Here is a 16,663-nt window from a genome sequence, read left to right as displayed (position 1 = left end):
GAATGGGTGGATTTTATAGCATATACTTTACCCATAAAGCTGTTTTTTTTTTTTTTTTTTTAAACACAAAACTAAGTGGCAGCGGCAGGGGCAAGGCAAACGTGCAAAATTACAAAGGGTTCAGTTCAGTTCAGTCGCTCAGTCGTGTCTGACTCTTTGTGACCCCATGGACTGCAGCACGCCAGGCCTCCCTGTCCATCACCAACTCCCAGAGTCCACTCAAACCCATGTCCATCGAGTCGATGATGCCATCCAACCATCTCATCCTCTGTCGTCCCCTTCTCCTCCTGCCCTCAATCTTTCCCAGCATCAGGGGCTTTTCAAATAAGTCAGCTCTTTGTATCAGGTGGCCAAAGTATTGGAGTTTCAGCTTTAGCATCAGTCCTTCCAATGAGCACCCAGGACTGATCTCCTTTAGGACGGACTGGTTGGACCTCTTTGCAGTCCAAGAGACTGTCAAGAGTCTTCTCCAACACCACAGTTCAAAAGCATCAATTCTTCGGCACTCAGCTTTCTTTATAGTCCAACTCTCACATCCATACATGACCATTGGAAAAACCATAGCCTTGACTAGACGGACCTTTGTTGGCAAAGTAATGTCTCTGCTTTTTAATATGCTGTCTAGGTTGGTCATAACTTTCCTTCCAAGGAGTAAGCGTGTTTTAATTTCATGGCTGCAGTCATCATCTGCAGTGATTGGGTTGGGCAATTCTTTTCATTAATTCTTTTAATTGTAAATTCTTTTAATCCAGCTGTATCTGCCTGCTGGCCATGACGGAAGTTAGACCCCTCTTCCTACAGAGACTCAGCAGCAGAGGCTTATTTTTCTGATGATTACATTTCAAATGAATGGCTTTTAGGTCCCTGAGAGACACTCTGGTATTGTGGGAGAACCAAAGGAACACGGGTCAGAAAGAAGCTCCCACTCACCAAAACTAGAGAAAAGCCTGCGCAGCAACGAAGACCCAGCACAGCCATAAATAATTAAAAAAAAAAAAAAGTTTAGTTTTAGTTTAGTTTGGTTTAGTCTTCACCTTAAATGTTTTATTTGACATCTCTGAGCATGTCTAGATTCCAAACACATACCTTAAAGGAGCATGCCTCCTGCCCTGCCCACCACCCACATGGTCACTCCCATTAGCTACAGTAAGATCTAAGATGGTAAAGAACTCACCTGCAATGCAGGAGACCTGGGTTCCATCCCTGGGTCAGGAAGATGCCCTGGAGGAGGGCATGGCAACCCACTCCAGTATTCTTGCTTGGAGGATTCCATGGACAGAGGAGCCTGGTGGGCTACAGTCCATGGGGTCACAAAAGAGTCAGACACGACTGAGGGACTGAGCATTCAAATTCTAATGTAACTCCAAAATGCTAATTATTGTTACTCCAGACAAAATGTATCTGCTTTTGAAAGATTTCTAGAAATGTATCACATCCAAAAGTGGGGCGTGCCTGCAGAATAATCCACCAGTGTACAACTCCTGTCCATGGCTTCATTCAACTTAGAAAAAAAGAAATGTGATTTATTTTTCAATATGTATATCCACATTTCAAAATTTAAAATCTAATCGCAATTGCTTCTAAATGCACTGTTGTAGCCATGAGTTCCGGGAAACAAACTCATTCAGGACAATGCAGATAGTGGAGTGCAGTTTATTACACCGGCGGGCCCAAGGCAGAGTCTACTCTTAGCCAAGGACCCTGACCAGTTTTTATGAAAACCTTATATACCCTAAGTGTACGTGGCCAAACCCACCTCCCCAAATTCCCTGAAACTAGTCTGAACAAAGGAAGAGAAAGATATTTTCAAAGTTAACCCGTGATTCATATGGCTTAAGCCTAGGTAGTTAACCGTGGACAATTATCAATAGGCCTGTGGTCATACCCCAATCAGCATAATAGAATTTATGATTCTATTTGGTTACACAGATAATTAGGGTATTCTTTTAGACAATGGAGAGTCTAGGTGTGAGCCCTGGGGTTCTTCCATTCACGGGGCCTGGTTTTCTAGTTGGTATGTTGTTTCCATAGATACTGGGCATACAGCTCAAAGTCCACAGTCCGGCCCAAGATGGAGTCCTGCTTTCAAGATGGAGCCTGTTCTGTCTGTTTCCTCCTACAACACTACAAAACACATTTAACCCACAGGAAGTCAGATATCTGAGAGGACCAATCAATCCATCATGGTAGTGAAAAAACAAGGACATTTCTTCAAAACTAAGTAGCACACTAGGCCAAAATGGTCCTTTAAAAATTCCTTTTCTAAAGACGGGGGCTTCCCTGATGGCTTAGTTGGTAAAGAATCCGCCTACAATTCAGAAGACTCCAGTTGGATTTCTGGGTCGGGAAGATTCCCTGGAGAAGGGAAAGGCTGAGCACTCCAGTATTCTGGCCTAGAGAATTTCATGAACTCTCCGTCCAGAAGTGTAAAGAAATATGATAGCTGTTTTATTTATAAACTATTCATATGTTTTGCATATAGAATAGTGATTATTTTGATTCTTTTAGCGAGTGTTCTGTCATTATTAACCAGAGAGGTAAATTTAGGATTAAATATCAGAAAAGGCTACATGCCAAGCTATTTTTCTCAAAAAATGATTATTATTTTTTTTTAAATGTCGTCTTTCCTTTTGATTCTGCATGTTAAACGTTGTTGTGTTTGTGTTGTGGTTGGTCGCGCAGTAGTGTCAGACTCTTTTCCCGCCAGGCTCCTCTGCCCATGGGGTTCTCCAGGCAAGAACACTGGAGGGGCTGCCATGCCCTTCTCCAGGGGATCTTCCCGACCCAGGAATCGTTGTTGTACAAGAAGAGATATTCATTACAACCTTGAAGGAGAAAGTACATTTTTCCATTACTTAAGCAACGAAGGTTTTTTCTTTTTTTAAATGACGACTCGGCAGCCGCGTGCGGATAATGGCTTTATGGGGCCCGTTCGGTAGGGCACGTCTGTAACTCCCTATCTTCTGGAGGCGAAGTCTCGCAGAGAAAACCGCGAATCGCCGCGGACCGGGCCGGGAGGCGCGGAAGGACAGCGGATCCCCCGGGACGCCTCCCCCACGCTGACTACTCCAGGCGCCGCCCGGCCCCGCCATAAGAGACTGCCTCCTCCGCCACTTCGCAGGGGAAGCGGGAGAGTTCGCTCTCGAAGGTGATTGACGGGCCGCGTCCTCCAATGGCCGGCGCGCTCGGCCCCGGCGGGCTGGGCAAGGGCCGCGGCACGCGGAGGAATCTCTCCTGCCCTTTAGTCCCGGGCTAGGTGTTGCGGCAGGCGCCATTTTATCGAGCCGCCTGTCTCGGGTGCCGCCATGTTGGTGAGGAGAAATCACCGTTACGGCCACTGTCCAAATCCCCGCGTCGCTGCGCGCCGCCCGCCCGCTCCCAAGCCTCAGCCACCGGCGGCGAATAGAGACTAAAGCGGCAGCGCCGGCAGCGCGGGGCCGTGGCCCAGTGTTTGCAGTTAGAGCCCCACCTCTCTGGCGTGGTTGTTAATAGACTGGAAAGTCTGTGTCTGTGTCGCTCACTAGTAACCGTGAGTTTTTACCACTTCGTCACCTCCCGGCGGCGGCCGGGAACAGGTACCCGCAGGCGGCGCAGGGATTCTCCCCGCGCCCCGCCGCCGCCGGCCTCGCAGACCTGCCCTCCAGCCCCGCCCCGTTCTTGACCAAACATGACAGACTCTGAACATGCAGGGCACGACAGGTCGGGAACCCTTCTTGTCTGTCTTTCTGTCGGCGGAGAGGAGGGGTCTGGGGCGGCGGGAGCGGGCCGGGGCCGCGCGCCTCCTGCATGACTTAGACGTCTCTGTGTGGCTCCATCCGTTCCCGTGACGTGCGCCCGGACGGAAAGCCCGGGCCCGCGGCCGCGGGGAGGCCGGCCCGGCCGCGCCCGCCTTCCCGCGCGGGGGCCTTCCCGGCCGGCCCCGCCCCCGGTCGCACGTGCGAGCCCCCCGCCCCCGGGCGGGCTCGGCGGCGGCGCCGGGCGGCTGCTGCGCGCGGCTCGGGGCTGAGGTCCAGCCCGCGCTCGGAGGAGGCGGCACCCGGTGCGGGCTCCGGCCTCCCTGCACAACGAGGACCCGCCAAGAATTGTCAGTAACTGGTGATTTCTTTTGACTTCGACCCTAGCTCCTGAAAATAAACATGCGTGTTTTGTTTTTTTTTTTTTTTTTGATCTCTTTTTAGGAAAAAATTTAAGCAATCCCAAAAGCCGAGTATCTGTTACAGGCTTACCTCTCGCAATTGGAAATGGCAAGTTTCAGATGTTGAATACAAAATAGTTAAGATTTTGCAAGCCTGCTCAGTGTAGCACAGTTTTCTCCTACTGTGCGAACTCCATGGATCGTCCAGTCTAGCCCGATTTTCTAAATACTATGTATCATTTAAACATTTATCTGAGATTTGGGGGTTTTTTTTAGTTTTTACTGTGACTTAAGAGGCCCATTCTTGGTTCCAAGGAACGGTTTGGGGGTGTTTACATATTTTAAATAGTGCACTTAACTTTTGGTTAGTTTTTTAATTTCTGTTGCTATCCAACTTAATAAAAAAGAAAGGGTGTGCTTTCATTCATTAAAACTGCTGGAACAAAATCCATTGCATCTGATTCTTGTTTAGAATATTTAAAAGATCCAGAACCTCGCAAATTACTCCTTTGCAAATGAATTAATCAAAAGTGTACATTGTACTCTAGGTTGTATACAGATTGCTGAAATTTTACTTGTGGAGTAATGTGACCTGCTTTTGGTAAAGTATACCAAACACTTTTAAATCTAAAAGCAGAAATCACAAACATTCCAGGAATTTGAAATATCAAAACATCTGACAACCTTGAGAGGAATAAAAATGTTATTTTAACAGTTTTGGTACTGTAATAATCAATGTAGGTCACCAGAAAGCAAGTCAAGTAAACATGTAATTTTTAGAAAGTCAAAATGCTCTTAGAAAAATTACGGGCAGGTAAGCTTGCACTTGACACATTTTTCATAATTATTTTCCATTATCCTGTTACTAAAATGAGAAAATTCTTGAAAGGGGTTAATCAATACTTTGACAAGTTTCGCACTCTGAGGATCTGTGGACAAACCAATGATGGAAGTTTTGCTAATGCAGCCTAAAATTCATTTGTGTGGAAGAAGGAACTCTGTTAGTTCACAGAGCAACTTCAGTATGAAGAATTATGTATTCTACATAAGGAAGAAGCCATGTTGCCAAATTTACAGATCTTGATTTAATTTGCTAGTAAGGACCAGTGATGCCAGACTTCAAAAATAATTTGTTTTAAAATACGAATCAAAAAAAAATTACTGAGTCAGAAGTTAAAAATTAAATTTTAAACAGTTCTTTGTAAGATATATATAACCAGATTAGTAGTAGGAACTAAAGATTAAGCAGTACTGTATTTAGTATTTTTTTTTTATTGTTTTGTATTAGGATTAAGAAAACTTTTCTGGTGATTTCTGAAGCAGTAAGATTAGCTCAGTTTTAATTTATCCATTTGTTAAATGACAGTATTTTTCTGAGGCAAGAATATAGATTTTTCTTTTTCACACCTGTTTTGGTCAACCTGTACGAAAAATAACTATTTAAAAACAAAGTGAACTAGGAGTTGGGAGAAATGGTTCTAACTCCCAACTTTGCCATCTTCAGCTTTGTGAACTTGAGCAAGCTTAGTTTCTTAATGTGCAGAGGAGGTTCTCATCCTTCTCTGCGGACCTTTTTAAAAAGTATTGAAGTCATTTCCATTGGTCTGAGCTGAAGATTTCTTAAAGCTCCTCAGGAAGGTCTGAAAGGTGAAAAGTGAAGTTACTCAGTTGTGTCCGACTCTTTGCGACCCCATGGACTGTAGCCTACCAGGCTCCTCCGTCCATGGAATTTTCCAGGCAAGAGTACTGGAGTGGGTTACCGTTTCCTTCTCCAGGGGATCTTCCCGACCCAGGGATGGAACCCCGGTCTCCTACCTTGCAGGCGGACACTTTACCATCTGAGCCACCAGGGAAGCCCTTAGGTAGGGCTGCTGCTGCTGCTGCTGCTGCTGCTGCTGCTGCTGCTAATTCGCTTCTGTCGTGTCCGACTCTGTGCGACCCCATAAATGGCAGCCCACCAGGCTCCCCCGTCCCTGATTCTCCAGGCAAGAACATTGGAGTGGGTTGCCATTTCCTTCTCCAATGCATGAAAGTGAAAAGTGAAAGTCAAGTCGCTCAGTAGGTCTAGTATGTACCAAATTGAAAACCATTCTACGAGATCAATATTAATCTTAGCTAACCATCAGAATCACTTTGAGGAATAAAGATTTTTGTCCTGCCCAGAGCAACTGAATCAGAATCTCTAGGGAAGGATTGTAATCTGTAGTTTTTATAAGGTCCCTTGGTAGTACTTAAGAAATTTGTGGGAAAAAATGGACTAATCTGTGGAATCCCCAAATATTCTGTTTCCATGTTATAGTTACTTTATACTGTAGTAAAAATTTCCGTGAATTAGGTGGGAAAGATATATGACTTCTGGTATTTGGAGCTTGGCATTTGTCTCAATTCTGATACTTTGAAAGTTAAGGTATATTGTGTGAGTGCAGGAAAAAAGTTAAATCTGATTTTTATTTTCAATTGCTATAATCATACAAATTAAAATATTACTATGATAGTTTACATGAAATTCTACGTGTAAGTGGAAATTCACAGAATGCACAATTTTTTTCTTTTAAAAAATTGTTTTATATGGTGAACATTTTGCATAAAATTTGTTTGCCCAAAGAGTAAACTTATTAGAAAATGCCCATTTGTACTTTCCTTTAAATAGTTTCATTCCTGGAGTGAAAACATTGTATTTTTATAAAGTGTTATGAATATAAAATTACCTATAAATAAACTTGTGGCTCTGTAGGCTTTTAGTAGAGGACTTCTGCTTAGAATTAAATCATTGAAGGGAGAAGGAGTTGGGCAAGACAAAGGGAGATAAAGTTCTTGTCTCTCTTTGCATTCAGGTCTTCCCTTTCATCCAGTTCTTTTAAGCACAACTCCAGGTGCCTACCTTTATATTTCAGCTGAAATGTTGACCTAATAAAAACAACTCAGAAATAACTCTTAAAGGCTTGATACTGTGAGTCCCTGCTGAACACATCTGCAGTTGAGAAGGAAAGATAAAATATACACCCAAGTAACTGTTACATAATTTTTAGAAATATGCTAAAGGTAAAAAGTTTTATAGGCCCTACACTAGGAAAAAAGATAATTTTAACATGAATTGTATGAAAGTTTGTGAGTCTCAGAGTCTAGTTGATAGGAGGTGTGGTTAGTACTTTGCTTTGTGCTCGTCCTGGGTTGTGTCTGACTCTGCGACCCCATGAACTGTAGGCCGGCAGGCTCCTCTGTCCACGGGTTCTCCAGGCAAGAAGCCTGGAGTGGGTTGCCATTTCCTACTCCAGGGGATCTTCCTGACTCAGGGATCCAACCTGTGTCTCCTGCATTGCAGGCAGATTTCTTCACTGCTGAGCCACCAGGGATTCCCAGTACCTTCCTTTGGAAGGAGGGTATTCTTTGCCCATTAGGAACAACCTTCCCACCTTCCCATTCTCTCCCTGCTTTCCTTTCTTCCTCATGTAAACCCAGAATAGCAAAACTCCAGCTAGTCAGAACTGTACTAGTTTATATGAACTGTTCCTTTCCCTCCCTCACATAGTGATTGAAACCTGACACCAGAGTGTGAAGGGATGAGGATGAAGATGGTTACACTTTTCTTTTGTAACTGGGCTTTCCTTTGATTCTCACATTAATCCCATGAGGTAATACAGTATTGCAATGCTCAGTGATTTGTCTGAGGTCCCACAAATAGAGCCCTGGTGAGAATTCAGGAGTACAAACTCCTACCTAAAATGTTATTTTTAACTCTTCATTAGTTAAGTATGGGGAATTAATTCAATAAATTCTAGCCTTTAGTTCTTGAATTGTTTGGGATTGTAATGTGGTATATTTAAGACAGCCCTGTATTCTGAATAAAACCTTGGTTCTGATCCTAGTTTTTCCTCTAGGTTGGTTAATGCTCTTTTCTTTTCCATGACTATTTTTCTTGTTTGTGAAATAAGGTGGTTGAACTGAATTACTTCCAAACTCTTCTACTTTAAGAAGTCAGTAATTTTAATTAAAAAAAAATTGCAGATGGCTTTTCTTACATTGGAATTCACTTTGATGCCCTACACATCATCTGGTTTGCAAATATGTTTACTGGAGTAAGTGTCTCCCCTCACTAGGCAATTAATTAATTTATATATTCTTCCAGTTTTATTGAGTGTGATTGACATACAACACTATAAGGTTAAGCAGTACAGCATAATGATTTGATTGTATATACATGATGAAATTATTATGGCAGTAAGTTCAGTGACCATCCATCATATAAATACAAAATTAAAGAAATAGAAAACAATATTCTTTTCCTTCTGATGAGAACTCTTAGAGTTTACTCTTAACTTTCATATATAACATCCACCAGTGTTAATTACATTTATCTTATTGTACATTACATCTCTGTGCGTGTTCATGGATGCTCAGTCATTCAGTCGTATCTGACTCTATGACCCCATGGACTGTGCTCCTCTGGGGTTTCCCAGGCAGGAATACTGTAGTGAGTTGCCATTTCCTACATAACAGCCTTAGTACTTATTTATCTTATACCTGCCTTCATCCGATTCCTCCTCCTGCTTCTGTTTATTTTTAATAAACCCATTTTTAAGTGTACTGTTCAGTAGTGTTAAGTATATTCACATTGTGGTGCAGCCAATCTCCAGAACTCATCTTGCAAAACGGAAACACTATTATTATTTTTGATTCCCGAATCTACTAATTTACTATCAAAACTGTCAAAATGAGTTTTTCTTTAGCAAATGTAAAGCACTCAAGGTATACCTCATGTTCAGGTTTGATGTGGAAAGCACTTTGACTTTTATGAAGACGTTTTTCTTCTAGCCCCTCATGAATTGTTTAATTCACTTTTAAATTTTGTTCATTAAATTTTCATTGAAAAGACTTCTATGCCAAATATAGTGTTAAGCATTGGTGGAAAAAAATCTGAATATAATATCACTGATCTTGCTCTCCAGGATCTTATGATCTAGTAGGAGAAACAGATTGATAAATACATAGTTATTTTTAACACCAGAATGGAGGTAGAGACTTCGAGCAGTGGTGGCATAAATGGGGCCTCAGGGAGGTATGAAATAACTGGGTCTGGAGGATGAGTAAAAGTTTGGCTAAGCGGAGGCAGAAATATAAGAGAAGCTTGAAGAAATGAAATGGCATGGTAGGGTCGGGGATGATAAAAGTGTTAGTATGTGAAATGTGTACAACAGACTTTGGGGAATGAGGAAAAGGATGAAATGAATTAGGAGTCAGATCAAGGATGTAAAGATCTCATCAAAGCTTTGTAAGCAGGAAAATGATCAGATGATACGATACCTGGGGGAAAGAAGAAAGTATGGAAGGGGAGATCAGTAGAAGAAGTTAGGTAGCTTTCAGTCATTCTTATTAAATATCAAGCACCCTGTATTTAATATGTATTATTCTGGACAGCAGCAGTAAAGAAAAAATTCTTTACCTAGTGGAGCTTACATTTTCTTTGGAGACAGAGAAAGACACTAAACATTAAAAACAAATGTGTTAGATAAGCAGAAAGGGAGATGGGGCGTCCTTTGCATTTAGGAAGGATGTTTCTATTTTAAATAGAGTTATTTAGGGAAGCACTTAATGAAAAAGAAGCATTTGAGCCAAGCCCTCAAATGAAAGCAATCCAAGTGTAGTACATCTGGGGGAAGAACACTCCAGATAAAGGGAACAGAGACTGGAGCCAGGAATGAGCTTCATGTAATTAAGAAAAAATCAAGGGAGCAGTGTGGCTACGGAGAAGGCAAGGGCACCCTGCTCCAGTACTCCTGCCTGGAAAAAACTATGGACGGAGGAGCCTGGTAGGCTGCAGTCCATGGGGTCTCTAAAAGTTGGATACGACTGAGCGACTTCACTTTCACTTTTCACTTTCATGCGTTGGAGAAGGAAATGGCAACCCACTCCAATGTTCTTGCCTGGAGAATCCCAGGAACGGGGGAGCCTGGTGGGCTGCCATCTATGCGGTCGCACAGAGTCGGACACGACTGAAGTGACTTAGCAGCAGTGTGGCTAGAGAAATTTTGAGCAAGGGTTGTCGTGCATGCGTGCTGAATTGGTCGTGTCAGCTCTTTGCAACCGCTGGGACTGTAGCCTACCAGGCTCCTCTGTCCATGGGATTCTCCAGGCAAGAATACTGGAGTGAGTTGCCATGCCCTCCTCCCGGGGATCTTCCTGACCCAGGGATCGAACCTGGGTCTCCTGCCTTGCAGGCAGATTCTTTACCACTGAGCCACTAGGGAAGTCCTTGAACATGCTAATAAGAGACAAAGCTAGATGGGCAAAAGGGCAGTTGTGTGGGGCCTTGTAAGCCATTGTAAGAAACTTAGACGTCCCTCTAAATAGTTTGGGGACCACTAGAGGATTTGAGGAGCCTGGTAGGCTGCAGTCCATGGGGTCGCTAAGAGTTGGACAGGACTGAGCGACTTCACGTTCACTTTTCACTTTCATGCATTGGAGAAGGAAATGGCAACCCACTCCAGCGTTCTTGCCTGGAGAATCCCAGGGACGGGGGAGCCTGGTGGGCTGCCGTCTATGGGGTTGCATAAGTTGGACACGACTGAAGCGACTTAGCAGCAGCAGCAGCAGAGGATTTGAGCAGAGAGGGGCAATAGTGTGGTAAAGAGTGGTTAAAAAAAAAAAAAAGGTGCTGCAGTGACGCCAGGGAGGTGAAAATGGTTGGATTTTGGTATGGTTTGGAGGTAGAACCAATAGGATTTGCTGATGGATGGATGTGTAGCATGAAAGAAGAAAGAAGGCAAAGCTACTGTGAAAATGTGGAAATGCAGAAATTGGGCAATGAAGACCTGATCAAAATAATTGGCAATGAGAAAGCAGACAAAAGGCAACATTCATGAGATTATTTCTTAGAGTTGACAGGACTGGAGATAAATTCCATTAGGCTTGACTCTTGTTCTCCACCCTGCATAGTCCTGTCACTCATACTTGGCACACGAGGTCTGCTTTCCTCATTAGGTAAGCTGCCTGGCCACTTAAGAGATTTGAGTTTGCGACCTCTTGTTATGCAGCGAAGTGTTCACCAGAAAAGACTGGCAATCTAACTACCACAAAACTTAAGAGGTGGGTGCCTTTGAATTTGCCAGGTCAGTCCTTCAGTCTGGGGCTGCCAGAATATTCTTTTGTGCATAGATGCCCCTGGAGGTGTATAACACCGTGGCCCAGGTTTAGGTTTTCAGATTCAGAAATTGATCAGTCTCAGAGCAGATTAGACATGGGGATGTTAATTCATGCTCAAAAATATTAACAGTGGCTAGCATTTATTTTGGAGAAGGCAATGGCACCCCACTCCAGTACTCTTGCCTGGAAAATCCCATGGATGGAGGAGCCTGGAAGGCTGCAGTCCATGGGGTCGATGAGGGTCGGACACGACTGAGCGACTTCACTTCCACTTTTCACTTTCATGCATTGGAGAAGGAAATGGCAACCCACTCCAGTGTTCTTGCCTGGAGAATCCCAGGGACGGGGAGCCTGGTGGGCTGCCGTCTATGGGGTTGCACAGAGTCGGACACGACTGAAGCGACTTAGCAGCAGCAGCATTTATTTGGTGCTTACTGTGTGACAGGTTCTGTTCTCTGTGCTTTTCATGAATTTAATCTTCACAACAACCTTGGGGAGTAGTCCCTCTTTTTACAAATGAGGAAACAGATAATAAGAGATTAGTAAATATCCAAAACAAGCAGAGTAGATCACTGGGAGCGCAAATAATCTGACTCCAGAGTCTACACTTTTTGTGGTTGAGTAGACATCTTCATCACAAGAAAATATGTATATATATAGAAGAATTCCAGTTAGCTATTAGATAAAAGGAGTCCCAAGTTAATCATTAAAATTACAAAACTACATAAAAATAACAATCTGTTTATGAAAGTGTTACAAAAGTAAAAAGCCTAGATTTAGGACTCATGATACTCAATATTATATATATATTGCTGTTCATAATGAACTCTCATTTGGACCGTATAGACAGAACAGATATTAATGTCTTCATTTTATAATTTAGGAGACAGATTTAGAGGATACAGAACTTGGCCATGGTGACTGAGCAGCTGCATGAGAAACACAGCCTGTGTCTCATAGCTTTCAGTTCACTACTCTGTGTTGCCTCCATTTTCTTATAAAGTTAGGAAATCTGGTATCAGATGCTGGGTTGGGTTTGGGACAACTAAAAGGGTTTTGTTTTGAAGTATTACTTGATCATGGAAAATTTTCATCTGAGTTCATTATAAACTTATCTTACATGACTAAGGGTTTTTCTATGTTTTAAAAGTGAAATTTATAAAGAATACTGTTTTTTCACATTATTTTTAAAGAGATTATGAAATGAGTTAAATGAACTAACTTAAATCTACACATTTTTAACTATAGAAAACACAAGTTTCAAACTGTTACGGGCATTCATTGAAGATTCGGGAATTAATTGAAGATTCGTAAGAGGTCAGAAGAACCAACACCTCTTTGCTTGAATACTGGCAGCTGACAGTAAAATGTTAGATTGCTGGTGCTTGTGTCTGGGGTTAAGTTCTTTATAACCTCTGTGCCCTATAAAGGAGGTTGTGGGTTGATTTCTGTACTCTTGGAGTACTTGGGAATCTGTTTTAAAATTATGTTTTGTGCAAGCAAATGAAAAGTAAAATAATGCATGTAAGTTAGAAATACCTACATATTTGACAGTATAAATGCAGATACACACATTATTTTTTTTTCTGTTGCTAAATGTCCAAGTGCGAAAACCAGTATTTGACTAAAGCTAGGGCTGAAGCCATAGATTAAACTTTTGGAATATGTGGATAAATCTGAAATATTGTCCCTTAAATTATTATAATTTGTTATTAGACATTTTGCTGATCTCTCTTTTAAAATAGGACATGGGAGTACAGTAACAATCATTTTAAGCACTGCCTGTTGTTAGGTTGCTCCTGTGACTGCTATTGTAATGCACACGATAGTGAATAGAGGATCATTTTCCACTGAGATTAGTGGAATACAATATAGTTGAGGGAACTTTTTTTTCCTCTAACATTTTCATATATATATATATATATATATTTAATTATCTGGGGCAAACATGATTGATTATGCTGAATATAACTGGAGTTTTTTCTCCTCATGAAATTCAGTTCAGTTCAGTCACTCAGCTGTGTCCAACTCTTTGCGAGCCCACGAATCACAGCACACCAGGCCTCCCTGTCCATCACCAACTCCCAGAGTTCACTCAAACTCATGTCCATCGAGTTGGTGATGCCATCCAGCCATCTCATCCTCTGTTGTCCCCTTCACCTCCCGCCTTCAATTTTTCCCAGCATCAGGGTCTTTTCGAATGAGTCACTTCTTCACATCAGGTGGCCAGTGGAGTTTCAGATTCAGCATCAGTCCTTCCAATGAATATTCAGGACTGATTTCCTTTAGGACGGACTGCTTGGATCTCCTTGCAGTCCAAGGGACTCTCCAGTCTTCTCCAATACCACAGTTTAAAAACATCAATTCTTTGGCATTCAGCTTTCTTTATAGTCCAACTCTCACATCCATACATGATTACTGGAAAAACCACAGCTTTGACTAGATGGAAATTTGTTGGCAAAGTAATGCCTTTGCTTTTTAATAAGCTGTCTAGGTTGGTCATAACTTTTCTTTCAAGGAGCAAGCATCTTTTAATTTCATGGCTGCAGTCACTCACCATCTGCAGTGATTTTGGAGCCCCAAAACATAAAGTCTGTCACTCTTACCATTGTTTTCCCACCTGTTTGCCACGAAGTGATGGGACCAGATGCCATGATCTTAGTTTTCTGAATATTGAGTTTTAGCCAACATTTTACTCTCCTCTTTCACTTTCATCAAGAGGCTCTTTAGTTCTTCTTTGCTTTCTGCCATAAGGGTGGTGTCATCTGCATATTTGAGGTTACTGATATTTCTCCCAGCCATCTTGATTCCAGCTTGTGCTTCATCCAGCCCAGCATTTCTCATGATGTACTCTGCATATAAGTTAAATAAGCAGGGTGACAATATACAGCCTTGATGTACTCCTTTCCCAATTTGGAACCGGTCTGTTCCATGTCCAGTTCTAACTGTTGCTTCTTGACCTGCATGCAGATTTCTCAGAAGCGGGTCAGGTGGTCTGGTATTCCCATCTCTTTAAGAATTTTCCACAGTTTGTTGTGATCCACATAGTCAAAGGCTTTGGTGTAGTCAATAAAGCAGAAGTAGATGTCTTTCTGGAACTCTCTTGCTTTTTCGATGGTCCAGTGGATGTTGGCAATTTGATCTCTGGTTCCTTTGCCTTTTCTAAATCTAGCTTAAACGTTTGGAAGTTCACAGTTCACGTACTGCTGAAGCCTGGCTTGGACAATTTTGAGCATTACTTTGCTAGCGTATGAGATGAGTGCAATTGTGTGGTAGTTTGAGCATTCTTTGGCATTGCCTTTCTTTGGGATTGGAATGAAAACTGACCTTTCCAGTCCTGTGGCCACTGCTGAGTTTTCCAAATTTGCTGGCATATTGAGTGCAGCACTTTCACAGCATTATCTTTTAGGATTTGAAAAAGCTCAATTGGAATTCCATCACCTCCACTAGCTTTGTTCATTGTGATGCTTCTTAAGGCCCATTTGATTTCACACTCCAGGATGTCTGGCTCTAGGTGAGTGATCACACAATTGTGATTATCTGGGTCATGAAGATTTTTTTTTTTGTATAATTCTTCTGTGTATTCTTGCCACCTCTTCTTAATATCTTCTGTTAGGTCTGTACAATTTGTGTCCTTTATTGTGCCCATCTTTGCATGAAAAGTTTCCTTGGTATCTGATTTTCTTGAAGAGATCTCTAGTCTTTCCCATTCTATTGTTTTCCTCTATTTCTTTGCATTGATCACCGAGGAAGGCTTTCCTCATTGAGCACTGGAAAAGATCTATACAGTCAGCAAAAACAAGACTGGGAGCGGACTGTGGCTCAGATTATGAACTCCTTATTGCCAAATTCAGACTTAAATTGAAGAAAGTAGGGAAAACCACTACACCATTCAGGTATGACCTAAATCAAATCCCTTATGATTATACAGTGGAAGTGACAAATAGATTCAAGGGATTAGATCTGATAGACAGAGTGGCTGAAGAACTATGGATTGAGGTTCGTGACACTGTGCAGGAGGCAGGGATCAAGACCATCCCCAAGAAAAAGAAATGCAAAAAGGCAAAATGGTTGTCTGAGGAGGCCTTACAAACAGCTATGAAAAGAAGAGAAGCTAAAAGCAAAGGAGAAAAAGAAAGATATACCCATCTGAATGCAGAGTTCCAAAGAATAGCAAGGAGAGATAAGAAAAATTTCGTCAGGCAAAGCCTAATTTTGGATCTAAGAAAAGTCTGATCCTACCACACTCACCAAATCCCAGAGCCCTGGTACCTCATACTATAGTTAATCTGGTTATCAATCAATTTGGGATATTGGACAATTACATAGCAGATATCCTTTTTGGATATTATTGGGTCATAGGCAGTTTTACCTGGCTCATCTTACAGATTCATCCAAAAAGATTTCTTCAATTTTTTGTTTTGACATGATGCTGAGAAAATTGTTTTCTGGCTTTCAGATTCTAAGAGTATTTTATTTGCTGAGATTTGTTTCTGTTGAATCTCTAGCTTCTCCGATCTACATCAGAGAAAGGATAAACTGAAAGGGAATGAAAGTAAGTGAATTTTAGCTTAGTGAAGTAGCTGAGATAGGAAATGACACATAAAAAAATTTTAGGGAGAGGCCTAGTGGTTAGGATTCTAGGTTTTCTAGGTTAGGAACCCAGGCCACAGGCCTGGGTTCAATCCCTGGTTGGGGAACTGAGATACTGGAAGTTGCGAGACAGAGCCAAAAAAACAAAAAAAAAAAGGGAATTTAAAAAGTGCAGTCTCAAAAAGAAATATGGCAAGCTAATTCAGTTTTAATGATGTAATAGTCTCTGCTCATGGCATAAAGGATGTTTGAGGAGTGGTGTGTTTTTCTCTCAGGATATTAGGTAAACAAGTTTAAGGATGGATTAAAAATTCTAATTTCATAAGTTAATACACTGCAGTACCTCTTCTGGCGGGCCTTGGATGTGAGCAGGGAATTAAGGGTTGAGAAAGATTTTATAGAAAACCAAATTTGTGAATTTTTTTGAAGGAACCTTTTTTTTTTTTTTGACGAAACTCTTAAAAAAATGCATAGCATGCCTTCCTGTCTTACTCGATAGACTGTTACTGATTTAACCTTTTTTTGGTTGCTTAACATGAACATGTGTTGTTGTCATTATCTCTTGAAATACTAGGTATTCTACTCCATCTTGTATCTTGTTGAATTCAGGAGACTTTGGAAATTCGGAAGCTTTCACACAGACTGTTGTTGCTACCTGTTGCTTAATGATAGGATAAGTATTATAGAAATACCCTCAGGAACAGACTTCACACTTGGTCTAGCTTAGATTCCTTTCCCCTTTTACTTGTTTTGGATAGTGTTTCATTGTTATTCTCTGAAGGAAAATAAAAGAAA

The 16,663-nt window shown here is 41.8% G+C and overlaps 1 protein-coding gene across 1 annotated transcript in view; it reads left to right on the top strand.

Moving 5' to 3' along the window:
* Positions 1-2,640: 2,640 nt before the first annotated feature.
* ZC3H6 (zinc finger CCCH-type containing 6) overlaps positions 2,641-16,663 on the top strand; it is a 77,240-nt gene continuing 63,217 nt past the window's right edge. The window contains exon 1 of the mRNA XM_061431413.1: positions 2,641-3,699. Coding sequence (XP_061287397.1) covers positions 3,668-3,699 — 32 coding nt within the window. The 5' untranslated portion in view covers positions 2,641-3,667. The remainder of the gene's footprint in view (positions 3,700-16,663) is intronic.

This window comes from Bos javanicus, chromosome 11 (genome assembly GCF_032452875.1).
Source record: "Bos javanicus breed banteng chromosome 11, ARS-OSU_banteng_1.0, whole genome shotgun sequence".
Lineage (NCBI taxonomy): Eukaryota > Metazoa > Chordata > Mammalia > Artiodactyla > Bovidae > Bos > Bos javanicus.
Note: the sequence above shows the minus strand (reverse complement) of the source record. Positions and strands in the feature narration are given on the sequence as shown.